Raw genomic sequence first — 27,527 nt, forward strand, 5'->3', positions numbered from 1 at the left:
CAGTATCTTCATAAATGATTTGAATAATGGCATAGAGGGTACACTTATAAAGTTTGCGGATGGTATCAAGCTGGGAGGGGTTGCAAGCACTTTGGAGAACATTTTGAATTCTAATCCTGATCTTGACAGATGAGAAATGGTCTGAAATAAATAGTATGAAATTCAGTAAGTACAAATGCAAAGTACTATATTTAGGAAGGAATAATCAACTGCACAAATACAAAATGGGAAATGACTGCTTGGAAAGAGTATGCAAAAAAGGATCTGAGGGGTATAGTGGATTGCAAACTAAATATGGGTCAATAATATAACACTGTTGCAAAAAAAAAAGTGAACATCATTCTGGGATGTATTAGCAGGAGTTTTATAAGCAAGACATAGAAGTAATTCTTCTACTATACTCAGCACTGGCAAAGTCTCAGCAGGAGCACTGTGTCCAATCCCAGGCACCAAACTTCAAGAAAGCTGTGGACAAAATGGAGAAAGTCCAGAGGAAAGCAACAAAAATGATTAAAACATGACCTCAGAGGAAAGTTTTTAAAAATTGGGTTTGTTTAGGCTGGAGAAGAGAATACTGGGAGAAACCTGGGAAGAGGCTGCTCTGCATGCCTGCTACAATAGGAACTGTGGAAGGGCAGTCCAGAGTAGGATCTATGTACCCTAACACAGCAATAGTCCCTAGGAACAAGAGCAAGTTTAATTCTCAAGTAATTAGAGAAGAAAAAGCAATGGTAAGCAAGATTAATGAATACATACATTTGTGATCGCAAAAGGAAATTTTAGTTATCTAATTCTATACTCGAACACTAAAGGAGGGATGCTCTACACTTGAGTACAGGGTGATGGTGTAGCCTCACTGACATAACCGCCTGTTTAATTACAGGCAAGTACAGTGGTCTGTTTACGTGTTTGCAGGATTGGTGCCTTAGTCTACTCCAGTCATCATCCTGAGGATGTGCCAAACCCCTCTGCTATATAAAATTTGCTGGAGTTGAGAGGAAGAAAAGATTCACAATACAATTCTTAGCACTTCACTGTGAAAACTGAAGCAAAGATTTAAACTATATTTTGAAAAATAGTTTTACAATCTCCTAATTATATCACTGAACTTAACTGCAGGCAGTGACTTTCAGTAATCAACTTTACAAGTTAAAACAGAGCACTAAATTTTCTTCTTATAACTGAGCTTTAATTCACTTTCTCTAATACTTATCTTTACATAACATTCTTCACTACGCTTGCTCCTATCCTCTAGGTGTGGCCAAACCGTTACTTCTGAGCCACATGCAGTTCTTTTACAATTAAAAGTGTAGCTTGCAGATCCCCATTATGTTTCTCTCTTATTCTCCATCTACCAGACTTTGGGTGGGGGAACTCGGAACTTCTGCCCTCTTGCGGGATGATGGAGATAGGGGCTTCTGCCCTGCAGGGAGGGAAGTCTCCAGGCTTTAGCCCCGCGCCCTGGTAGACACTGCCACATGGGGCAGGTTGTACGTGCCCTGCAGCTCTCAAACTTCTGAAGATTACTGTATGTGGCTCAGAAGATCAGTAAGTTTGGCCATTTCTGCTCTATTGTGTAGTACCAGTATAGAGCAGACACAGCCTGCTAGTCTGACATTCACAATAACATACACTACAGCAAACCATCTGAAAGCCATGATTACTTTTGGTCATATTCTAAATTACTAGTCTCAACATGTAACTATATGAAATTAGCACTGCCAAAGTATTCATAAACAAGACTGTTCCAACACTAAAAGGACAAGGACAGCTAGATACTGTAAAAACTCCTCTATATCACTTAAGTTAGACCGACACTACAGCAAATCCTGTTCGGAGCCTCTTTTTTCCTAAAGCAAAGTAGACATTTTTCTACACATAAGAAAAATTCTAGAATAATGAAAAGAATAGTTTTTTTTTAACCTAGAAGAACAGTACTCAAAACCTTGGTGAAGTATTAAGGCACCTTTCATGCTAGGAGTTAAGTACTGTACATTAAGAATATTGCATTTATTGAAAATCAGGATATATCATCAAAATTAGAGGCTAAAAGAGGTTTAAATGCAGCTATTATTTATTAGCATCACAGTCTATTTTTATTGCAATTGCTAAACAAGTAAACTGAATAATAGCAAAGGCCATCACAATATATATTATTGAAGTTTGACACAAGAGCTATGTCTACACTACATGTTTTGCAAAAATTTCCCCCATTGCTCCTTATACAGATCCACTAGTGGCAGCAACACTGGAAACCCTAGAATAAGACTCCCCACAGGCAACAATGTTTAATATCTTATCGAACCCCATCCAAAACAGATCTAATGACACAGTACTTATATATTACCAGCATTCACCTGATTCCTTGTCTATGCTAGCTTTCCTATTAGTGTTACCAATGATGGGAAATTCCCCGTACTCCACATATACCCCCAAAAAAACCAACATTAGTGTCAAAAAGTCTTTTGTTTTTTCATTGAGAACACATTCTATTCACAAATCTACATTTTACACCTCCATTTACTGTTTTAAAAAACATTGAAATCACAGAACACCTCTATACTAGCCATGCCCTAATGAAAATACCTTATGTAAACACTAATGTTAAGTCAGAAAAAAAAAAAAAGACAAACACTGAATCCTCCGCCCACCTTTAACTATGGTTGAAAAGACTAATATGTTGATAAGGCATTCAAGGCAAAAATATTATTTTTTCCATCTGTATCATCATTTTACCTTAAACAAACTCATCACTTAAGCTTGCTTCACAAAAACTACAAAGCTTAATGAAGACTCAAAATAAAATAATTGATTATAAATTTAAAGAGGTAACATTGTCCACTGTATATTATGCACACTATGCCATAGTTTAAAGTATTCCTCTCAAAAATTAATCAGGATACGGCATCCTTTAACAACCATTTGGAATATCATTTGAAGCATTTATTGCCTGGAGTGATTTCCTAGCCTTGTACTGACGACACTAATGTTGCTAACTTGCTAATAGATGATAGTCTACACTGCAGTGTTCTCCACTTTCTCCTTTGAGCAACACAGAGAGAATGAAGCATCAGCACAAACAAATATATCACCAAAACACTGACCATGAATCAAAGTGTTCAGGTATTGCAACAAATCCTGCCACTATTCTGACATGCCAAAAAGAAACTTAGCTTATTTCCTATCCAGCGTAAAACGACAATAAAAAAACCAAATGTTTTGAGAAAATCCTTAATGTAACAAGGAATCTATCCAAACTCTAACAAAAGACATATGGAAAAACAATGAGATCTCTTCTATAGGCTGCAGACTGAAAATAGCTTCTCCTCTTTGCTCTTTAATTTTACTCTTTTCATCACAGATTAAGCAACTGAGCAGCATCATTATCATCCTCTTACAGAGGTATGATTTGTCCAAAGGTGTAGCACAATTTGGGAACACAGTCAGTCTTAGTTAGCTTGCAAGCCCAAACCCTGTATTAACCATGTTGGAAAATCAAAATGTTGTAACCAGGTACCTAATATGGTGGATTTTGTAGAGCAGATAGGGCCACTACGCTGAGTGTTTTGCTTTACAAGGTCATACTACCTTTTGTAACAATAACCAAATGAAAAGATGCATGAAATTTTTCTTAATGTAAAGCAAAACCTGTTTCATTGCACAGCTGAAATACAGCATTGCCATTTAGTGCTCACAAAACCATGCCTACAGACACCCAAGACAACATCTAACTTCGCACCTACCAATGCTGATCACCCGCAAATCTCATTGTCTTCAATGGAAAAGCTTTGCAGTTAGCAGATGTGGGTACTCAGCACCTCTGAAAATCAGTACATGTATTTAGGTACCTATTTCTAAGGTATTTATTTAGCTAAATATCGATGTAGGTGTCTAACTTTAGACACTCAAGTTCGAAAATCGTGGTCTCTGCACACAGTTCACTATTTCCACACATCTTACACTCCCTTCCCCATCAGAGGCCCTGGGCCCCAGCATACCCCTCCCCTAATAAAAGCTGCAATTGCACCAGCACAGGACCACGGGGTGGGGGAGAAGGGAGCAAAGAAAACATATGGGGCATAACCCAACCCATCTGAAATGCACCATCTTATTCACTCCACCCCAATAAAGACTTGTCTTCTCTGCCTGGGGGAGCCACAAGGCATGCGTGCAATAGACCCAGCAGCATCAAGGGTACAGCTAAAGACACTACACTTATTGGGGTGGCAATGGTCGATATTATAAAAAAGGATTGAAGAGAGGAAGAACACAGAAGCTGAAAAACCCGCCTAAGGGAGAAAGAGAGGGGGCAGAGTGGCAGGTCAGGTTCCCTGCTCCCATTGGGGGGATGCAGGGACGGGACGGAAGGACCACCAGTGTCAGGGTTTATCCCCCACAAACGCGAACACACCTGGGGGGACGGGGAAGTGGTAGCGGAGCTGTTCTCCCACACCCGGCGGGCCTCCACACACACCCGGAGGATGCAGGGACGGGGGGACCGTGGCGGGGCTGTGTCCCCCACCCATACCCGGGGGGATGCAAGGACGAGGGGGCCGTGGCCGGGCTGTGTCCCCCCCCATACCCGGGGGGTGCAAGGACCACGGGGCTGTAACGGTGCTGTGCCCCCCCCATACCCGGGGGGTGCAAGGACGGGGGGGCCGTGGCGGGGCTGTGTCCCCCCCCATACCCGGGGGGTGCAAGGACGAGGGGGCCGTGGCCGGGCTGTGTCCCCCCCCATACCCGGGGGGTGCAAGGACCACGGGGCTGTAACGGTGCTGTGCCCCCCCCCATACCCGGGGGGTGCAAGGACGGGGGGGCCGTGGCGGGGCTGTGTCCCCCCCATACCCGGGGGGTGCAAGGACGGGGGGGCCGTGGCGGGGCTGTGTCCCCCCCATACCCGGGGGGTGCAAGGACGGGGGGGCCGTGGCGGGGCTGTGTCCCCCCCCATACCCGGGGGGATGCAAGGACAGGGCTGTGTCCCCCCCACGCGCGCTATGCAGGGACGTGGGGGGGCGGGGCTCTCCGTCCCCTCCCGGGACGCAGGGAAGAGAAAGCTGGGCGGGCCCCAGCGAGGGGAGGGGGAAGTGGCGGGGCGCGCCCCGCGCAGGATGGGGGGCCGGTCTCTTAGGTTCCCTCAGCAGTGGCCGCTCTCTCACCTGAGTGTTGGGGACGCGGCGCATCCCTCAGCTCACTCCCAGCTGCCGCAGCCGCTCGCTCGGAATCACTGGCAGGAGGTCGCTCTCCAGGCTCCTCCGGCACCAGCGCCCGCCCGCCCTGACTCGCACAGATACTGCGCGTCTCGCGCTGCCCAACCAGCCCGCGCGCGACACACACCGGCGCGCGTGCCCAACAGATGCGCGGACCCGCGCGGCCACGCTACTCAGACACGCCCCCACCACTCCCCTAAGGCCACTGCATCCGCCCCTCCCCCAGAGCCTCGAGAGAACACACCCCCTACTATCCTCAGGTCCCGCTCTCCAGCTGCGGTCCTCTCTGGCCATCTGCGGCGTCCGCGCTCGCCTTCTACGGCTGCGTAGCCTCCATTAGGGGCGGGGCCAGTTTGACACCCCCCCTTGTCCACGCCATGGGCGTTGTACAGCGCGATGCCGGTTTACGACAGTATTTTTCTACCTTTACGGCTGTCATTAGCAACCGAACCGACAGGGGCCTGCTGGCTCGGGACTACTGCGGTTAACTGATGCCCGGGCTATGAGGTGGCAGGTGAGGTGCGGCAGTGTGGGAAGGGCCCCTCCCTGGCGTGGGTCGGGGCCGCTCTGGCTCTGCCCGGGCGGTTCGAGACCCACAAATTGTCTTCACTGGGCAAAGCCCGCCCCGCTGGAGCCCCCGTTACCCCCTCAGGTCGTCACCGCAGTGTCTGAGCCGAGGGGTGGTGGGTTCCCCGGGCTGCCTCGTGGGGAAGCGCTTGTTCGGGCCGCGCGGGCAGGAGGGGCCGGTGCCTGCTGCACCCCGCGGGGAGAGCTGCCTGCCTTGGACAAACCGCGCGTGTCTCATGTGAGAAGCACCCCCGTCTCTGTTACCCCATAAACTAGCCAGCCCTGCCACACCCCTGTACGGAGGGTGCCCAGATGTCCCGTTTTTAAAGGGACAGTCCCATTTTGGCGGGACTTTTTTTTATATAGGCGCCTATTACCCCCCACACCCTGTCCCATTTTTCACAGTTGCTCTCTGGTCACCGTACCTGTATGCCCTGCCTGAGCCTTCCCCATGGGCCTTGCAGCATGCCCCGCCCGCAGCTTTGGGTTCTTTCAGTTCAAAGGAGGCACTGCCCACTGCCCACGTTAGCTCATAGGAGATGTGGGGCGAGGGGAGTGTGATGAGCCCCCACTCTCAGGATTTGGCATCTATCTGCTAGTGTCCACCAACCAGGGGGATATAGGCAGCTTGTGACCACACCTGCCTTGTCCTGATGATCAGGCAGCACGAGTCGTTTAGGCAGCCCAATACTTAACTCCACAAAACAGCTGGGTGGGAGAGGAGGAGCAGCAGTTTTATCATCTTTACCACAGTGGTTAAACTTGGAGCACTCACCTGGGGTGCATGTAGTAGACCCCAGGCTTCAGCACCTCCTCTGCCTGACAAGGAGAAGTGAACAGGAATCTGCCACCTCACAGGAGGAGGGCTGGATCAATAGAGCTCCTGATATAGAGGGAGTTGGGGCAGAAGCAAGATTATTGTGAAGCCTTGTTAGGGAGGCATAGCAAAGCTGTGATACGAGTTTATCTATGAAGTCCTGGGAAGAGGGCCAGAAATGATTTGGGGAGCCCACACACAAGAGTGAAGAGCTGAATGGCCTTCAGACCTCAGAAGGGAAGACCTATTTAAAACACAAATTGTATGCGATTTGATTCTTCAAAAGAAGGGGAACTGGGGCATAGCAGCATACTCACCCAGAGAGGTACAGCAATCCTATGACAGTCTCTTATTGTCTAATATTATATAACTACATTTGTAAATGCTCAGATTATACCAACTAAAAACACTGGGATCAGCAATGTCACCTGATAGCTGTGTTATCGTATCAGTTACAGTGGATACTCTTTAAAAGATCAAACAACATAGTGCCCAAAGCAATTTTTATGACTAAATCCCACCATACAGAATCGTATTCTTTTTCAGGAGGAAGATGCACACTTTGATTTAAGTGTGTTCTTTCTTTAAGCCTTTTCAATATTCTGTTGAATAAATGCTTCTTGAAAAATAAGTGAATAGTGATCCACTTTGCTTTCTGATTTTCTACTTAAGTTCCAGATTCTGATTTTATCTGAGGTGATTTTTCCTCTTCTGTTCACCAAACTTCATCTCCACTAGATCAGATTGCTGTACTGTGATGATCTCACATCTTTCTCCCTGCCCCCACCCTTGAGTAAAATATAAGCCCATGGCTGCAGTCCTGGCCTGTGTAAATTTTATTTAAGTTCAAAGGCTTTTTATTGCCATATAGGATTTTGAAGCAAAGTAGAATTCTAAGGCTTGCTTTATTAATATGTAAATACCAAAAATGCTATTCCATTTTGCAGCTGGAGCGGGCTGGTCTCTGAGCTTTGGGAACAAACTGGAAAGCTCTTAGGCATTGTCTGTGGATGCGGTCTTCTCTGTATGTAGGCATTTGAGAACTGTGAAAATTTTCCTCAACTTTTACCATCTAGAACCTAACTGAAGCCCTGCGACATTCGACTTACCCTACAATGCATAACCTTTAATAGACAAGTTATTCAAATAGCATTAGTTTTTTGTAAATAATAATCATACTTATTATAAGTGGTGAACCTCGTGCCTGGGCTGGTAAATTTTCATAACTTTGGAAGGATGTTTTATTGTGCTGGAATTAAGTAATAGAACATATTAGGCAGCTCTGACATATATGAAGATATAGATTAAATTAACAGTGTCCTGCAAACAACAATTTGGTGGTAGTCATACTAGTAGTCCAGGACAGTCAATGACAAAGTAGAAATCAATATCCCGTCAGATTTCAATACCATTGAAATAAGACTTTGATTTGGTACTGCATGGCATTTTGATTTTAAAAAATCAGAAAGATATCAAATGAACATGACACATTACCATTACATCAGTTTAACTATTTTTAAATCCATTTTATCATATTGTAATTGTAAATGAGGAATCATCATCGAATGGATGTGTTCCTCCAGTGAAATCCTGCAGGGATTGGTTCTTTGCCCTATGCTATTTAATATTAATGACCTGGAAGAAAACAATCACTGAAAGTTTGCAGATAACACAGAAACTGAGGGACTGATGATTAATGAAGACAGGTCACTGACACAGAGAGATCTGGATTGCCTGCTAAGCTGGACACAGGCACACAATATGCATTTTAATATGGCTAAATGTAAAGGTATACATCAAGGAACAAAGAATGTAGGCCATACTTACAGGCTGGGGGACTCCATCCAGGGAAACGGTGACTCTGAAAAGGATTTGGGTGTCATGGTGGATAATCAGTTGATCATGAGATCCCAATGTGATGATGTGGCCAAAAGAGAGAATGCAATCCTTGGATGCATAAACAAGGAAATGTTTAGTAGGAGTAGAGAGGTTACTTTACCTTTGTAAAGCACTGGTGTGACTGCTGATGGAATACTGTGTCCAGTTCTGGTTCCTACAGTTCAAGAAAGATGTTGACAGATTGGAGAGAGTTCAGAGAAGAGCCACGAGAATGTTTTCTAATCCTCTAATCACATGTCTTGTAGTGATAGGTTGAGGGGTGACTTGATTATAGACTACAAGTACTTATGGTGAACAAATGTTAATAATTAGCTCCTCAGTCTAGCAGAGAAAGGTATAACACAATCCAATAGCTGAAAGATGAAGCTAGACAAATTAAGATGGGAAATAAGGTAAAATTTTAACAGAAAAATTAACCATTTGAACAATGTGATGGAATCTCCATTTTAAATCAAGATTGGATGTTTTTCTAAAAAATCTGATCTAGGAATTATTTTGGGGAAGTCTTCTGGCCTGTGCCAGGAGGTCAGACTGGATGATCACCGGGTACATCTAACCTGCAATAAAAAGACCCGAGGCACGGCTATAGTTGGCCCTTGTGGGACTTAGGCAGCAGGGTTAAAAATGGCAATGTAGATATTCAGACATGGGCTGGAGCCTGGCCTCTTAAATACCATGAGGAGAATGGGTATTAGAGCCCAGGCTCCAGTCCAGACCCCAGTCTCTACACTGCTATTTTAGCCCCACAGCCTGAGCCCTATAAGCTCCAATCAGTTGACCTCAGCTCTGAGACTCAGTGCCATAAGTTTTGTATTGAAGTGTAGATAACCCTCAATGGGCTCTTCTGGGCCTGGAATCTATGAAAAAGCACTGATATGCTATCAAAAACTACATTGGTTATAAGGATGGTAGTGTGGTTAAATCATGGGTCTGAGAGGTGAGATTATATTCCCATCTCTGCCAAAGACTTCCTATACGACCTTGGGCAAATCATTTAATGTCTCAATGTTTCTATATCTAATATTTGGATAATATCTCCCTCCACTGGCTTTTTGGGCTTTCTCCATATTTTGTAGATTTGCTAAAGGGGTATAATAAACAACATATTTTAAAATATTCTATCCATATGTTCTTAACATATTATTAAAACAGAAGTGTAACAAAATCTGATTCACTCTTCACAGTTTGTTCTTTTTTGCTCAAGTTAGATGATAAAAATAGACTTTCACTTTTTCTGTGTCAGTTTCTAGTCAGTTTCACTTCCTGGTTCTCATGCAGTAGCACAGTGTGGCACAGTTTGCGTTCACAACTTTAAAAAGTCTTCATTTATGTTTTATGAAAATAATTCAGGTTTTGCAAAATTTTAGTAAAACATCACCACCACCACCACCCTAGATTTTGGGTTCAAAGGGACACCATCAACTTAAGAATCACACTTCTGTCTTAATTTTTTTACTTGTTATTAGTAGCACTTAAGATTGCAATAACTGAGATGTGACAGAAAAAAAGAACGTAGCGTATTAATGTGGTAATTCAGTCATCTTAATGCAAAGTACCACAGTAACCATTTAAATTACTGAACCATCTGGACAACTTCAGAAGTGGGACTTGATAGAATAAACCCAAATACTAATGTAAAAGTCAAATTTCTATTTAAATTTACTTTCCTCTGTCCCTAAATACACTGGATCTACAACTTCCACTCAGAAAGAAGGCATGCCCGTGTGCGTTTCTTTCCAAACCAATACCCAGATGCTTTACCCAGCAGGGAGACAGAGAAGTATATGTTGCTTTCACAAGTTCAGCCAGCTACTTGACAAAAAAACAAAGAGCATTACTCTTGTTTATAATCTTGATTACTGCTGTAGTCCTCGTTGTAGCCAACTGGTATTTCTTCTAAATTATTAGGGATTTGTATGAGATGTGCTGGATATTCTCTACAAAGAGTAGGTCAGATCTGTAACTGAGAGCTGAAAAAGACTCCTCGTAAGAAGTGTGGGAAGTTCTGATTGGAATTTTGTGACTTGGACTTGAAACACCCCTAATCTGTGTAAAAGAGGGGGAAAAAAAAGTTTGGATCCAAATTCAAACTTCACACAGAGTTCATCTTTAGTTGTAATTGGAAGGTTCTGTTTCAGAGAGAAAAAGCTGCACTTTCCAAACTGGCTCTATTTGTGGTGCAGTATGTACCACTTATGATGAGTGGCTCTGGAATGAATATGAGTCTGTGAAGTGTTCTCCTTTAAGCTCTGCAATACATGTGGTGAGTCAGTCATCATGCAGATCTTACAAGCAGTTTCACAAATACCAGATGGCAATAAAATTAAAAGTAGTAGCTAGTAACAATTAAGTGGTGTTCATTATAATCAGGAAGAGAGAGTGCTTGTGGGAAGCCACCAAATTATTTACTTTAAAAATGGAAAGCCAAGTTTCATTGCTACAGGGAGGAAAAAGAACAAAGTTCAGAATGCAAGCTTCATCATGCAACCATTAATTCTTGCAAGGCTTGATTGGCAAGTTTGCTGTTTTGATCTGCATGTCTCTGGGAAAAGATGAAGCACACATCTGAGAAGTTTCTCGTTAGCAGACTGGCCAAAGACTGCCCACTTTTAGACTATATTGCAAGGTATATACCTGTTTATCCAGAATTTCAGTTAAGTGAGAGTTTGGGAGTCTTGGAGACTTAATGCATTCTCCATGTTTTCTCTACTGTCCTAAACTCCAGTTTGTTCCATTGTACTTGCTCCTTACATTTGGAAATAATGGATCTGAGTCCAAACTAACATGTGAAATGGTCCCAGATACCATTGTGTCTGACTCAGTAGAAATAATAATGGGCTTTTAAAAGTTAAGATATTTCACCTTGGGCCTTCCTTCCTGTGTATTACACATCCAACCTGTTTCATGCAGGTTACCTTGGATCTTCCTTCCAGTATATTACACATTTAACATGCATGTCATTGTTATTCTATTTAACAGGCTTTCTTTGGCAAAGTCACATGTTAAAGGGACCATGCCAAGATTTGATAGGTTAATTTTAGGCTTATCTTTATTTACATATATCTAGCCTAGGAAAGACTTTTTTTGTTGCCATGAGGAAGAGCCCAAATCCACTCCTTCCTAATGTGTAAACAAACTATGCTGGAGCTGTTTTCTATCATAATGGATAGGTGTTGCCTTGGTTACAATGAATCATACTAAAGCAACACACATTAATTTTTGCACAGCACTTTGGAAGTATAGGGCCAGATCCTGGCTTGCTTCTGTGCTGCATGTAGCATGGCTCAGGAGTGGGGGGGAAGAGAGTTATTTAAAGCCACCTTTACAATTCCCTGATTCTAGGGCCATCAATCTGTCAGCCCAGTACCCGGCATTAAAAGTAGAGCAGCCTGTGGATTCCAGCATGTTTTAGCAGTTGAGGGTCACCAGACATGGAGATATTTGGGCAAGGGGAGGAAATGGAGAGGCATAAAAGTCACTGTCAGCCTCACACTACTAAACAATTTCCCTCAGCAGAGGGAATCTTCCATTGGACAAATCCTAATCTGGGCTTGAAAGTGTAGACGGTGCTTATTGTTTACTATTAAATAGCTCTTTACCTTCCTTGTGTTTTGATACTTTTTAAAAAATATATTTTTAAAAATACAGAGTTTTAAAAATCTGAATTTAAAAGTCTGATTTCATTTTTATTATTCATGCTGTCTCATTAATGTGCATTTCACTTGGACATGAGATTAGTCAATTTTATCTTTGTTAGTCAGTTTCACACCCCCGTTCTTATGCTCTAAGGTTCTCAGTTCCAGAGGTTCTCAGTCTTTTTCTATAACAGGACTAACCCAAAATCTCCTTCCTATTTTGTAATAAGGGAAGGGAGGGGTGGTCATAACTACCTGCTAAGTTGTGATTCACCCCATGATGAGAATACCTACATGTACACAATGCTTTTGTGTTTAGGTTTCCAACATTACAGAGGAAAATTTAAATCTCCAAACAGCTGTTGAATTCCAGAAATTTCTATAAACTCCTTTTTAAAATAAAATCTTCATTTGGTACCTGAATCTCTCTTTAAGTCAGGTATTTCGGGTAGCGTTGGGTTATTCAGTTGTTTTTATTTGCCTGCTAAAGCAAGGGTCAGTTAGAGGCGGGGCAAATAGATACCTAGAACTGTCCAGAAAAGAATCTCAACATGAGTTAACTGTTGAGGTAGGCCACTCTTTAGAGCAACCATCCTTAATTATTTTTTACAACCCCTCTTCCTTATGATTAGTTAGGAGACCAGTAAACAGTAGAACTACTAAATCCTTTCTCCCTGAGCACAAGTGTGTCAAGTAAGGATTTCAGTTGGGGTTAATGCACATCTTGAATTAACACATACTTAGGCCATGTCTACATCTAAAATTTTGCAGCGCTGGTTGTTACAGCTGTATTAGTACAGCTGTATAGGGCCAGCGCTGCAGAGTGGCCACACTTACAGCAACCAGCGCTGCAAGTGGTGTTAGATGTGGCCACACTGCAGCGCTGTTGGGCGGCTTCATGGGGGGTTCCGGGAACGCGAGAGCAAACCGGGAAAGGAGACCAGCTTCGCCGCGGTTTGCTCTCGCGTTCCCCGAACCACCCTGCAAACCGCAGGGAAGGAGACCTGCTTGCTCGGGGTTCCGGGAACGAGAGAGCAAACCGGGAAAGGAGACCAGCTTCGCCGCGGTTTGCTCTCGCGTTCCCCGAACCACCCTGCAAACCGCAGGGAAGGAGACCTGCTTGCTCGGGGTTCCGGGAACGCGAGAGCAAACCGGGAAAGGAGACCAGCTTCGCCGCGGTTTGCTCTCGCGTTCCCGGAGCCACCCAGCAAACCGCAGGGAAGGAGACCTGCTTGCTCGGGGTTCCGGGAACGCGAGAGCAAACCGGGAAAGGAGACCAGCTTTGCCGCGGTTTGCTCTCGCGTTCCCCGAACCACCCTGCAAACCGCAGGGAAGGAGACCTGCTTGCTCGGGGTTCCGGGAACGAGAGAGCAAACCGGGAAAGGAGACCAGCTTCGCCGCGGTTTGCTCTCGCGTTCCCCGAACCACCCTGCAAACCGCAGGGAAGGAGACCTGCTTGCTCGGGGTTCCGGGAACGCGAGAGCAAACCGGGAAAGGAGACCAGCTTCGCCGCTGTTTGCTCTCGCGTTCCCGGAGCCACCCAGCAAACCGCAGGGAAGGAGACCTGCTTGCTCGGGGTTCCGGGAACGCGAGAGCAAACCGGGAAAGGAGACCAGCTTCGCCGTGGTTTGCTCTCGCATTCCCCGAACCACCCTGCAAACCGCAGGGAAGGAGACCTGCTTGCTCGGGGTTCCGGGAACGAGAGAGCAAACCAGGAAAGGAGACCAGCTTCGCCGCGGTTTGCTCTCGCGTTCCCCGAACCACCCTGCAAACCGCAGGGAAGGAGACCTGCTTGCTCGGGGTTCCGGGAACGAGAGAGCACACCGGGAAAGGAGACCAGCTTCGCCGCGGTTTGCTCTCGCGTTCCCCGAACCACCCTGCAAACCGCAGGGAAGGTGACCTGCTTGCTCGGGGTTCCGGGAACGCGAGAGCAAGCCGGGGAAGGAGACCAGCTTGATTACCAGAGGCTTCCTCCTTCCACGGAGGTCAAGAAAAGCGCTGGTAAGTGTCTACATTGGATTACCAGCGCTGGATCACCAGCGCTGGATCCTCTACACCCGAGACAAAACGGGAGTACGGCCAGCACTGCAAACAGGGAGTTGCAGCGCTGGTGATGCCCTGCAGATGTGTACACCTTCAAAGTTGCAGCGCTGTAACTCCCTCACCAGCGCTGCAACTTTCTGATGTAGACAAGCCCTTAATATAGATTTAGACAGTCAAAGAAGTAACACAGTTGCTAAATTGGGTTCTAAGGAGTGCTTGAATGTGGGGGAGTTTTATCATGTTAATAATCTTGTTTTTCTTTAGTGTATTCCTCCCATTACAGGCAGCTGCCTTTCCATCAAGCTGGAAGACAAGCAGTTTTGCGTAGTAGTTCTTCTGACATCACGAGCCATGCATCCATCTGTCTATCTTAGGTACCTAGCTGGCCCCATCACCATAGTGTCCAATCACCTCATCATCTTGAATGTGTGTATTCTCACAACAGCCCTTTCAGGTAGAGAATTACTGTTTATACCCATTTTACAGGTCAGGCAAAAAGAGACCAAGTGATTTGCCCAAGATTACACAGGGTGCTTGTGGCAAAGCAAGAACTGAACCCACATCTCCCACAGCCCAGACTAGCATTCCGACCACTGAACCATCCTTCCTCACCAATGTATTATTGGGAACACAGCAAGCAGTTTCTAGCATTAGCCTCGGGATCCAGGAGGCCTCACGCAGCCTCCACCACACATCACTGGGTAGGGGGAATGTACTTGCAAACCACTCTTCTCTCCCTTTTTACATTTCTTGAAATGTGATAGATTATTTAACCCTCATTCCTTAGTCACAGGTAGGGAAAATCCCTTAGTTTTCACATGACTCAATGTCAGATATAGTTGCTCCTTCACAGTATAAAAGGTGCAGTCTATTTGGATAGTAACTTATCTTATCCCCTTTGGTTTATCTTAGCTTTTGACCTTTCTTGGACTGCTGTGGCCCCTGCCTGTGCAGAATGGACCCTGTTGTTCTGAGTTATGTGGACAGTTTGCTGAGGCAGTCGGATGTTTCCTTGCTGGATCCCCCCAGCTGGCTTAATGACCACATCATTGGGTTTGCTTTTGAGTACTTTGCTAGTGACCAGTTCCAAGACTTTTCCGAACAAGTATGCTTTGTCAGCCCTGAAGTGGCTCAGTTCATCAAGTGTGCCACCAGCCAGGAGGAAGTAGCCATGTTCCTGAAGCCGCTGGGCCTCCCGCACAAGGAGGTTGTGTTCCTGGCCATCAATGATAACTCCAACCAGGCTGCTGGGGGCACCCATTGGAGCCTTTTGGTTTACTTCCGGGACAAGAACTGCTTTGCCCATTATGACTCCCACAGTAAGAGCAATTCTGCCCACGCCAAGCTGGTGGCAGGGAAACTGGAGGCATTTCTGGGAAAAAGAGGCGGCAAAATGGCCTTCATAGAGGAGAAGGCCCCTGCCCAGCAGAACAGCTATGACTGCGGAATGTATGTGATCTGTAACACAGAGGCTCTGTGTCAGGGATACTTCAGGGGACAGCAGGAGCCAGTACTGCAGCTCCTCACTCCTCCTTATATCACACAGAAGAGGGCAGAATGGAAATCTCTCATTGCCAGACTTGCACTCAAATGACTTAAATGTAATTGTCCCTCCTTCCAACAGCTACCTTTCCAGTCCTCTAGTCTCCACCCCCAGTGCCTGAGGGAGATATAGTAGAGAATTTCTCCACAGAAAGAATGTAACCCCTCCAGCATGGCTACACCCTGCACTACCCCAGCGGAAAAGCCTTAGTCTGCTCTACAACCCACTAGCCTTCTGACTTAAGTACTGGTAACATCACTTTTTGCATTCAGCAGACCGTTCTTAAAGGCAGTTTTATTACTTCAAGCACTTTTCTGGCTATCTCAGACTAGGTTGGTGAAGATTCCTCTCACCTCTGCAGTAAGCAATGTCATTTTTAATTTTCTATGGACATTGCTAGTCTAAATCTAATCTGGTTCAGTGATGTCCATCATACATACGTGTCCTTTTAAAATTAGGCCCTCTCTGATTTGTCCCTGCCTTTAATTGTGGTTCCAAATTATAGGATTTTGGGCAGAGTTTGCAGCTAGACTGCTAAAATTTGGTTTTGGGATATCTATATCTTGTGATCTGAGAGTGCAAAATCAAAAGTAAAGGTGAGGATCATTTAAAGGTGCCTCAAAAGGTAAGAAGAAGAAAAGTGATTTTGCTCTCTTGCTGCTTTAAGGATGTCTAACAAAGGCCTGAATTTTTCTTTTCTTTTCTTTTTTTTATTGGAAATACACATTTTTTGTATCCTGGATGATTGAACCACTTGAGAACTAGTAGAAGAGTGACAAAACAAGAACTAAGAAAGTGAACCTGATTGAGGTGGAAGGTGTTTTAAACAGTGAATAAAGGTTATTTTCAACAACACATACTTAGTACAAATACCCTACAAAAAGCGGGGGGGAGGGGGGGAAGCCTTTGATTCCACACCTCTACTCCTCCAGTCAAGTTTTAAGACAACTCAGAATACATATGAGACTGCCAACAACTTCTCTTGCAAAATCCCCAAAAAACAGACTTTACATTCCTGATATTTCTAATGGGGAAAAAAATGAGAAAGAAAAAAGCCTTTGACCCTTTCATACATAATAAAAAGCAGTACGGGGGAAAGGGGGCATGTAGTGACTGATTTTTTTCAGAGGTGCTGATATCAATGGAAGCTGCAGCTTTTCTGAACAATCGAGCTGTTAGTCCTTCGCATACTAGTCTATCATACCAAATATAAATGGCTAATTCAAAATAGAAAAGCTTTTTCTGCAGCATTGGATTACATCTGGGATCCAAGAAAGTAGGGCCTATTGTCAGAAGAAGGGGATGTTGATGGAAGAGTGAGATGTCAGTGTAAAATTAAGTAGTATGAATATGTAACCAACAACCTCACTGGAGGCAGTGGGCCAGATCCTTAGCCTATGTAAAACAGCATAGCTCCACTGATTTCAACTGCACAACCCTGATTCATACCAAATGAGCATCTGGCCCAATGAATTCTTCCAAAATGCCCAGTCAAATAAACAGAAGTGATTATGGGATTGGGAGGAGGAGGAGTTAAAGATCATTACGTTATGATCCTTGTTAGACTTTCCAGTACTGACAGACTGGAGGGTTTGCCTCTGGCTCTCTGCTTTCTCTTTATCTTCTTCAATACATGGAAAAAGTCAGTTCCACTGACCTGTATCTGAAATCCCTGGAATTGTCTGACAAAATAGGGTGGTTGAGTCACTTCATGCTAAGTGTATTGCCTAGCTGAACAACAACATTCTGTACTGCTTGGACAGCCTGTCCTAGTGGGTCAGAGGCAGGACAGTGAGGTGGTCACTCTAAGGTACTATAATTTGCTTGTTTTTCTCCCCATTCCCTATTTGTTGCCCCTGCTGCTACCAAGAAGTAACTAACGAACACACGGACACACATTTGCCCTGCAGCACTGTTGTGCAGACGCTACTTCTAATATCCATTCCAGATTAGCTGTTCAGTTAATACACAGAAATATTTCTGTCTGTGGTGTGATATCAGCATTAGGTCTCCCCCCGCCCCCAGAGAGAATGCTTTTCCATCTTTGATCATTACAGTATATGATAGGAGGGGGGAAAGAAATCAGTCCACCTCCGACTCCCTCCTCCCAGTCAAATACATCACTTGGAGAATCCAGTACCAAGAATAAAAAAAGATACCAATTAAAAAAAGCAAGTGTTTTCTGTTTTGTAGAATTGGGTTTGTTGTTTGATGGGTTACATTTTCAAAATGATTGGGTTGGGGGGCCAGGGGAGGGAGGGTGTTCCTACATCGTATTATCCAGTAATAATGCCTTACTCTTATCTAGCTCTTTTCATCAACATAATGAGATTACAGCATGGAGAGGGGAGAAGTTGCTGTTGCCACCTTTTGCTAAGCGGTCCAAAAGCAACATCATGTCTGTTTATTGGGTAGTTTCTCCTTTACAGCTGACAACAAGATTCACAAGCAGATTCTTACTGTGTTTTGTCACCATGAGGAGCTGGTGAGCCATGTGTCATGGAAAGTTGGAATGGACCTGAAGTTTCTTTAAATTGCTTCACAACACTTCTATCAGCTAGTAAATGGAGTGGATTAAGGGGATGGCCATAAAAAAAATACAGCAAAAATCAGGAGGCATGGACATTAACTCCTGTTAAACCATGTATGATGCAGGGGAAAAAATATTTTCAGGCTTTATTGTCTCTTCTTTGCATCCGTTATGCTCAATGGCTGCTGCACAGCAAACAACAGCGGTAGGACAGTTTCTCATAAATGAGTAAAGATTGGTCACAAGTTCGAACTAATGTTTGAAATGGGAGGCAGGTCTGTATTGTTGCTTGGGGATGGGAGGAGAAGTTTTTGATCATTACTTGTTATTTAGCAGAGCTATAAAATAGCTAGGTGGCCTAGATTTGTGGCTCAGCTAAGCCCACTTTACAGCATAAAGGACTGATCCTACAAGTTTTTGTGTGCCTTCAAGTTCCACTAAAAGTATTTCAATAGAAAAGTCATTTGGCTGTGCTTTCATTATTTATCCACACTAAAACAGCCTCCACTAAAGGATCCCCCCCACCCCACCCTATTCAAATATCTCATAGCTCAGTGATTAGTGCACTTTCCTGAGAAGTGAGAGAGCCCAGTTTGAATTCTTTTTCTCCTAGCAGAGAGGAGGAATTGAATGTGGATCTCCCACATCCCCAGGCAGTTGCTCTAACCGCTAGGCTAAAAGTTACAAGGTGGGCACCTCTGAATGGTACCTGATATGGTCAGCATGCTCAGAGGTGTTGGTTTGGGTCCCACACACAATGTAGGGAGCTGAACACCTAGCTGCCTGCCCCTGGTTCATGAATCTCAGTGAGTCGGGGGTGAAAGAGAGGCATCTGGATGCCTAGAGGAAGTAGTCACATGCTCTGGAGTCTAAAATTTGGTGCCTGTGAAATTTTACAGTGAAAAGTTAGGCAGCAAGTGAGTTTAGGTACCTGCCGCTAAGTGGGGTTGCATGCCACGCAGTGGTGCCATGTTGAAAAAAAGGCACCTGACTGGAGTTCAGGCACCGAAATTGCGCCGTGGCTCGCACTCACAACTGGGAAGGGAGCAGCGAAGGAAACGTTAAGCACTGAAGGCCTTAAGGTGGAATTTCTTTACACAAGGAAAAGCAAATATATTAAAGTACCAAGGGCGGCAACAGGCACAGTAAGAATAAACAGTGTGAAAGGGGAGGTAGACAAATACTTCCCTGCTGGTAAATAAACCTAACAGGCAATGCTCAAAGAAAGGTATGAACCCACCTTGGGCTATTTGCTCCTTTATCTTCCTCAAAGCTTCCTGTGTAAGTACATGCTGGCAATCTGCAAGCCCCAGGTAGGCAATGAGCTGGCACCTACCCTGACAGAAGGGGTCTAATCTAAGCTGCTGTCTGTTCCCTGTTTTATATCAGAAATACAAATGCTGTTTTTAACCATTTAAACAACCCTGCCACCACACACAAACCTCTACCAAAAATTCAAAGGTGCCTTTGCAGCTGCACCTTTTGCCTGAATTGTGAGAGGCAGCCCAGAATTCTGAACAAGGCAAAACTGTGTGGTTACAGCAGAGTTCAGCTCAGCAGGAGAGAGCAGCAGGCCTGGGCTGCTTTCTGAAAGGATTTGTTCACCTACCAAAATAGTTGCATTTGTAGCAGCACAAGTAGGGAGTTCCCTAATAGTGTATCTGATAATAGTGGATCACCCTCCATGGATGGGAGCAGAAGCAGTTATAGGGAGCAATGAATCACAGGCTTAGATGGGACATAGAGTAAAGATGGTAATTTTAGTGGAACAAATCTAATTTTTAAAAGGGCTGCCCTGCTGTGCACCAGCGTATGTTTGAAAAAAAATCTAGTTCTGTCCTGTGGTTTATAGATGGCAGGAGTGCGGATGAGCACAGCAGGGTAAACCTTTCCTAATGCAGAGACGCCTAAGGAGGAGCCCAGAATCGCTTGCCTCCATATGTTAATTTAGCTATTTGGGTTTGTATAGAGTCACTGGGGGCTTAAAAACCCTGCAGCCACTCCTCGATGAATGAGTTATGTAAATACACTGAGAGCTTCTTCCAGTCTGTAGACATTTGTCAGCTCTCATACCACATGGCAATATTCCTCTACTGGAGGAACTCTCCCAACTTTTTTCTGATGTGTGCAGGAAACCTTGCTCGTTAGCTCTTTCGTGAAGCATTAGTTCTTTGCAGAAAACTGCAGAGAGGCTCACCCAATCCTTGGCCAGTGTTGATTTTGCCAATGGGTTGTTAAGGCCCAATCTGTAATCAACACCAGATATGGTGTCACTTGTGATCTTTACATAATACTTTGTCTAGCCTCAAACACTTCATTACAACATGCTTGCTGCAAAAGAAAAACCTGTCCCATCTTCCCACCATGAGTAAGTATTGCAGAGTTTAAGCACAGGTGAGTGTTCAGGGGGGATTGCTGTCTTAGGTAGGTGTCAGTGATACACAGAGGGGTGAGAACCACTAACCTAGAATGGCCACCAGGAGTTAGTTTTTCAGGACAGGAGCTTAGGGAGAGAGATTCCAGGTCCATGAGCATTCAATGACTTTGGTCCATGACTAGGGTACCTAGGTGGTATGTACATGTTTTCTGTTTCAGGTTAGTTCAGGACAGACTTCCTCTTAGGGGAGGATTTACCTAGAGTCTTTTCTGTTCTCTCACTTGAAAGGAGAGATTGTCTAATATCTGTGTGAGCATTTGTGTATCCACACACATTCCTAAGTAACGAAGAGGAAAGAAATACAGAAAGAATACAGGGGTTTAGTTTGTCAGAGTTTGGTTAGCTATCTCTATAGGAGACACCTGGAGCCATCAGATTGTGTATGCATCTAGGGAGTGTATTTCAGGTATTCACAGAGATAGGACTGCAAGATTCTAGATGCACAGTTCACTTTAAACTCAGGCACTTTTGAAGATGAAATAATCTTACTGAATAATGTTCTCTACAAATAATTTACCTGCTTCTCTGCATTCTGAGAGGCTATTCCTGAAGCATGTACAGTATTTCTTGACACATAAAGTACTGGCTAGCTTCTAGCAAAGTCTTTTCCATGGAATTTTCAGCCCAATTTCTACATCAGAGTAGTTTCCATACGGCTTACTAGAAACTTGTAAGGTTCACCCAATGCAAGTCATCTTGCATCTATCCACATCCTAACTTTGAAGAAAAATCTTGTGTAGAGGAAAGATACCTCATCTCCATCCTAATACAACCCTGCCTGCATGTTAATGTCATGCTGTCCAGGCATGCAGTTCAAGTTATCCTAGATTTGCATATGCACAACTCACTTCATTTTGCTAAGATCACTGAACACATATAGAGCCTGATTCTGCAAATGCTTAAGCATGTGGGTAACTTTGTGCACTGAAATAACTGGAACTACTCATGTAACTAAGGTTAGTCATGTGTCAAAGTTAACTGGATTGAATCCTTAATCTAATTCTCAGAGAGCCCAGAAAGTAAAAAAAAAAAATAAAGCCCGCTCACTGCCCAGTCTGTTTTATGTTACAAAGGCTCACTGCCAAATTAAAAGTCACAGTTCGCAAAGAAGTAATTTTTCAAACATTTTACTTGGACATTCATAGCTATTCATCAAATACTTACAGCTTGTTTTTCTTAGTTAATATTGCCATCTACTGAGTGAAATTATTAGAACTGGGCTACTGTAATGTGCTACTTCAATATCCTTTGAGATAAAATCACCCAAAGAAAGTGTGTATGTGATGGGGTGGCACTCACCCCTTGAGTACCTCCTACTGGCTGAGTGAGATACTGCTATCTTTTCCCCACTCCTAATGGCCTCTATAGATTGCCAATCTCGCTAGGTTGGTTTGGCGCAGCCCTTCAGCCAAGTCACATACACAAATCCCTTCCAGGATAGCAAAGTGTTCACCAAATTGTCTATCCCCGCCAGGGTCTTCAGCCCATCATTGGACCCTTTAAATCCAGACCTTTGCTCAGGGTTTACGATGCTTGGCCAGTGGGGGAACCCAGGCCCATCCATTACTCCAGGTTCCAGCCCAGAGACCTGTTGACTAATAAGTGCTGACTAGCATACATATATATTATGCTGATAATACTATCTGCAATATATATATATTCCAAGCATACAATAATTATACATATTAAGGATTAATATAGCAGTTATATAGCACAAATTGGCCTATACCTTTATCATAAGCCTGTTCACTTATCCTAAGTATCCCATAACACCTAGCATTAGAGGAAGTAAATTTAGGCTTAAGTAGAAAGGAAAACTGTCAATATCAGGACATATAATTGTTTCCTCATAGCAACGAAAAGGGTGTTACCTTCACAAACATATTTCCTGATACAGGCCTAGGAGGTGTCCCTTAGTACCTGAAATGTATGTACCCAGAACAAAGATAAGGGTGGATTATGACTTGGAGAGCATGGGTTCAGAACAAGAGATAAATGGTTGCACCATGGTACCAGAAACAAACATAGTAAAAAACTAACTAAGTGAATCTAGTTTCAGGTGGCCTTTTACCGATGTACAAGAAGGGTATAAAGAGATGACTTTAGGGATGGAACTTTGGGGAAGCACACCTGCTTAAGATAAATGTAACACTGCTTCTCAGGACTGCTCTTTGGAGACTGCTACCATATAGAACCTTTTTGCTGACTGACACTGGTTATTTGATCTCTTCTTGAGTATATTTCATAACAAAATAACAAACTAAATTGTGGTCAAGCAATTGACTATACAAATGATCAACAGATCCTATCCACAACAGCCACGAATAGCCTCCTTTAATTAGTTGCTGCTGTTTTCTCTGGGCCTTTTCCCGCTTGGTCCTTTTATCTTCCCCCATTACCTTAGAGTTACAGTTCTCAAGTCCTCTCTCTCCCAGGTCCAGTAAATGCAGCCTATTGAGCTCCTTTGGCCAGAGAGGCACACCCTTCTTCACCTCTCTGGTTGCAGGCAGGAATTGACCTGCTAAAGCCCTGCAGCTCTTTTTAGTTGAGTCTGCTGGGCTCATTTTAGGCAGGCTGGAGGACCCACTTCACTGCTCTTTTCTTAGGCTGGGTGAGTAGGACTACAGGGCCTCCAGCATGGGGCCTTATCACATACCTCCCCCTCCTGAAAGATTTTGGGATAGGGATTCTTCCCAAGAACAAGATCTCTCTCTGTTTGGGAAAAGAAATGTGCGTTGTCATGCTGGGACCCTGGGCACTGCCCTATTGTAAAGGCGTAAAGTTGTAGTGCCAGATACTACCATGTAATTCGTGGGTTAGTATCTTTCATTGCTTGTGTCCATTTCAAGGAGCATGGGCCGTAAGTAGTTTGAACGGGGCTTCGAGGAGATAACAGCACAGTGCCACTACTGCCCAGAATTCCTTTCCTATGGTGGAATACTTAGTCTCATGTTGCTGGAGTTTCCTGCTTAAGCAGAAGATCGGATGCTCTGTTCCTTGAAAATTTTAAGACATTACGGCCCCCAAACTTATGGTGGAAGAGTCTGTGTATAAAGTAAAAGGTAGTGAAGAATCTCTGCACCAGAGCACTGGTTGTTCCCCCAAAATGTCTTTTATATTTTGAAACACCATGAAAGTCCCATGTCCACTGTACTGTTTTCGGTGCAGACGTCCTGGTAAGACCCATCAATGGTGTGGCTAGTTCTGCAAAATGGCGAATAAACAGACAATAATAGCTGGCCAGGCCTAAAAAGGCACACACGTTTTTTTGTTTGGGGGATGGAAGTTTTTCCCAATGCCTCTGTTTTATCTTGCAGAGGTTGCATTTTCCCATTCCCTGCAAGATACTCAAGATATTAAGTCTCCTGCAGGCAAAATTTACATTTTTTCATGGGTGCTGGAAGCCCAGCCTTCTTCAGTGATTGCAGAACCAATGTTGCATGCACTAAGTATGATTGACAGTCTTCACTGAAGACCCCTACATTGTCTAGATAGGCAGCTGCAGATTGCCTATGGTGATGAAATACATGATCCATTAGTCTTTGAAAGGTGGGCAGCACCCAATGCAATCTGAAGGGCATGGGTTATAAAATAGAACAGCCCTAAATGGGTGGCAAAGCTGGGAGTCAGCTCTAAGGGGTAAATTCAACGTCATAATGAACTTCACTTTTCCAAGTTGATCCAAGAGTTCATCAACTTGGGGCATAGGATAAGCATCAAATTGTGAGGCTGCATTCAAGGCCCTGAAATCCACACAGAACTAGGTTGTGCCATTTGGTTTGGGCACCAGTAGCACCACACTGCACGAAGGACTTTGGGACTCTTCAGTGATGTCCAGTTCTAGCACTGCAGGAACCTCCTGTTCTAAAGCTACTCAGAGTTTCTCTGGAACTCTGTTGATCCTATGTTCAGGTTTGGCCCCCCCAGGTTTATCTGGATGTGGTGGGTCAGGAGGTGGGTTTGACCCAGTTGAGAGGAGAAGAGATCACCAAAGTATCCCAACAGGTTCCCAGCATGCTATCACAGGCGTGTAGGGCACCTGTCTACTATGGGAATGTCTGCAGGGGCTGTTGGAGGCTGCGCTTCCAGTCCCAAGTCATATAGCATGTCTTGAGGTCTATAAATAGTCCCTCCTGTGCTTTCCAAGCCTTTAACTAGTTCATATGGAAAAATTGTTTTTCCTTTTTCTTATCCAAGCAACAGATCTCATAGTCCAGGGGTTCTCAGACTTTTTCTTTCCGAGGCCCCCCCCAACACCCTATTAAAACTCCACGGCCCCCTGGTACCACAACAACTGTTTTTCTGCATATAAAAGCCAGGACCAGCGTTAGGGGGTAGCAAGCAGAGTAACTGTATGGGGCCCCATGCCACAGGGGGACCTGTGAAGCTAAGTTACCCAGGCTTCAGCTTCAGCCCTGGGTGGTGGGGCTTAGGGCTCCGGGCTTCAGCCTCATGTGCTGGGGCTTCAGCTTTCTGCCCTGGGCCCCAGCAAGTCTAACGCTGGCCCAGCTTGGTGGACCCCCTGAAACCTGCTTGCAGCCCCCCAGGAGGCCTCAGACCCCTGGTTGAGAACCACTGTCATAGTGCACATTCCCCCTTTGGCAAATGATCTCCTGGGGTTCCTGCCACTTGGCCAACAGCATATTGTCGGTACTTGGCAACAACACGGTAGTTGGTAGACTCAACAAGTTTCAGAGGGGTAGCCATGTTAGTCTGGTTCTGTAAAAGCAGCAAAGAGTCCTGCTCTTATAGACTAACAGACGTATTGGAGCGTAATTGACGAAGTGGGTATTCACCCACGAAAGCTCATGCTCCAATACGTCCGTTAGTCTATAAGGTGCCACAGGACTCTTTGCTGCTTCAATAAGTTTGTTAGATTCTTTGCCAGGCTCCTTTCTTATAATGGTGGGACTGGGCTTGTAGAGTCTATTCCAGATTCTCCCTTTTGATAACATGGTCTACATTTACAACATCCTCTGGCAAAGAGTTCCACAGGCTGACTGTGTGTTGTGTGAAGAAATACTTCCTTATTTTTGTTTTAAACCTGCTTCCTATTAATTTCATTGAGTGACCCCGGTTTGTGTGTTTTGAGAAGGTGTAAATAACACTTTCTTATTCGCTTTATCCATACCATTCGTGATTTTATAGGCATCTCTCGTATCCCCGAGACGTCTCTTTTCCAAGCTGAACAGGGCCAGTGTTTATAATCACTCCTCATATGAAGCTGATCCATTCCTCTAATCATTTTTATTGCCCTTCTCTGTACTTTTTCCAATTCTAACATATCTTTTCTGAAATAGAGTGACTGGAACTGCATGCAATATTCAAGGTGTGTGCGTACCATGGATTTAAATAGTGGCACTATGATATTTTCTGCTGTCTCTTTCCTAATGGTTTCTAACAGTATCTTATTTTTCTGACTGCCCCTGTACATTGAGTGGATCTTTTCAGAGAACTCTCCACAATAAAGCCAAGATCTCTTTTTTGAATGGTAACAGCTAATTTAGACTCCATCATTTTGTACATATGTTTGGGATTATGTTTTCCAATATGCATTACTTAGCATTTATCTATGTATTTCATCTGCCATTTTGTTGCCCAGTCACCCAGTTTTGTGAGATCCCTTTGTAACTCTTCACAGTCAGCTTTGGATTTAACTATCTTGAGTAATTCTGTATCACCTGCAAACTTTTCCACCACACTGGTTAACCCTTTTCCAGCTAATTTATGAATATGTTGAACAGCACTGGTCCCAGTACAGATCCCTGGGGACACTCGCTATTTACCTTTCTCCATTGTGAAAACTGATAATTTATTCCTACCCTTTGCTTCCTATCTTTTAATCAGTTACTGATCCACGAGAGGACCTTTCCTCTTATCCCATGACAGCTTACTTTGCTTAAAAGCTTTTGGTGAGATCATAGAGTCGGTCAGGAACAGATCCCAGCTCTCTTGGGTCCCAAGCCAATGTTTTAACCACACATTCATGCCAGTACCGTTATGCTTTGCATCAACACTAAATTAACACAAGAAAACCATTGAAAAACAGTTTAGATAGATAAAGGAATCACCAGCCTGTCCATTTAGGGTAACTTGCTTTCTTTGAAGTCAACCTGCGGATTTTGTGTTCTTTACTGCCATCGAATGTGTAAATCTCCTTTTTACATGACACTGAAGCAGGAGTCGGCAACCTTTCAGAAGTGGTGTGCCAAGTCTTCATTTATTCACTCTAATTTAAGGTTTCAAGTGCCAGTAATCCATTGTAACGTTTTTAGAAGGTCTCTCTCTATAAGTTTATAATATATAACTAAACTATTGTTGTATGTAAAGTAAATAAGGTTTTTAAAACATTTAAGAAGCTTCATTTAAAATTAAATTAAAATGCAGAGGCCCCCAGACCGGTGGCCAGGACCTGGGCAGTGTGAGTGCCACTGAAAATCAGCTTGCGTGCTACCTTCGGCACGTGTGTCATAGGTTGCCTACCCCTGCACTAAAGCCTCCTTACTTTTCAGGCTTTTCTCAGTAATGAACAAATAATTCAAGCCACTGCAGAGAAACCTACAGTTTTATTAAGAACATTTCTCCTTTAAATCCATCTGTTCATCTAGAAACTTATATGACTCTCGTCACGCTGAGCACCTCCAAGCACTTTCTTCTCTCCTCCCAAGTAGTAGGCCTATGTGGGGAGGTTTGGTTGGTTGCTTTTAAATGACTGATGTTGCTATTGTGGGAAAGCCAAGGCTCTGACTCATGAGGTTAGCGGTAGTTAGCAATAACCAATCATTTGGAAGAACAGTTAAGATGGGACCGTTGTACAAATCAGATTCAGACACATTGGCCTTTCACTCG

At 44.2% G+C, this 27,527-nt stretch overlaps 2 protein-coding genes across 8 annotated transcripts in view; one reads left to right on the forward strand and one right to left on the reverse strand.

The window, feature by feature from the left end:
* Positions 1-5,519, reverse strand: part of MYO9A (myosin IXA) — a 455,555-nt gene extending 450,036 nt beyond the window's left edge. For 3 of the 6 annotated variants that reach the window (XM_030576855.1, XM_030576857.1, XM_030576851.1), the window contains exon 1: positions 5,157-5,397. The gene's annotated coding sequence lies outside the window, so the exon portion shown is untranslated. Of the gene's footprint in view, positions 1-5,156; positions 5,398-5,451 lie in introns of those variants that run through there. The other 3 variants (XM_030576856.1, XM_030576854.1, XM_030576852.1) reach the window with 2 other exon arrangements.
* Positions 5,520-5,646: 127 nt separating this feature from the next.
* SENP8 (SUMO peptidase family member, NEDD8 specific) lies at positions 5,647-16,758 on the forward strand. Of its 2 annotated transcripts, XM_030578396.1 has the most exons (3): positions 5,654-5,721; positions 14,433-14,542; positions 15,081-16,758. In XM_030578396.1, the coding sequence occupies exon 3, from the start codon at positions 15,124-15,126 to the stop codon at positions 15,760-15,762; it is 639 nt and encodes a 212-aa protein (XP_030434256.1). In that variant the 5' UTR covers positions 5,654-5,721; positions 14,433-14,542; positions 15,081-15,123; the 3' UTR covers positions 15,763-16,758. The 2 variants fall into 2 exon arrangements, with proteins under 2 accessions (XP_030434254.1, XP_030434256.1); XM_030578394.1 differs by lacking the exon at positions 14,433-14,542 and having other exon boundaries at positions 5,647-5,721.
* Positions 16,759-27,527: the final 10,769 nt, after the last annotated feature.

This window comes from Gopherus evgoodei, chromosome 10 (genome assembly GCF_007399415.2).
Source record: "Gopherus evgoodei ecotype Sinaloan lineage chromosome 10, rGopEvg1_v1.p, whole genome shotgun sequence".
Taxonomy (NCBI): Eukaryota; Metazoa; Chordata; order Testudines; family Testudinidae; genus Gopherus; species Gopherus evgoodei.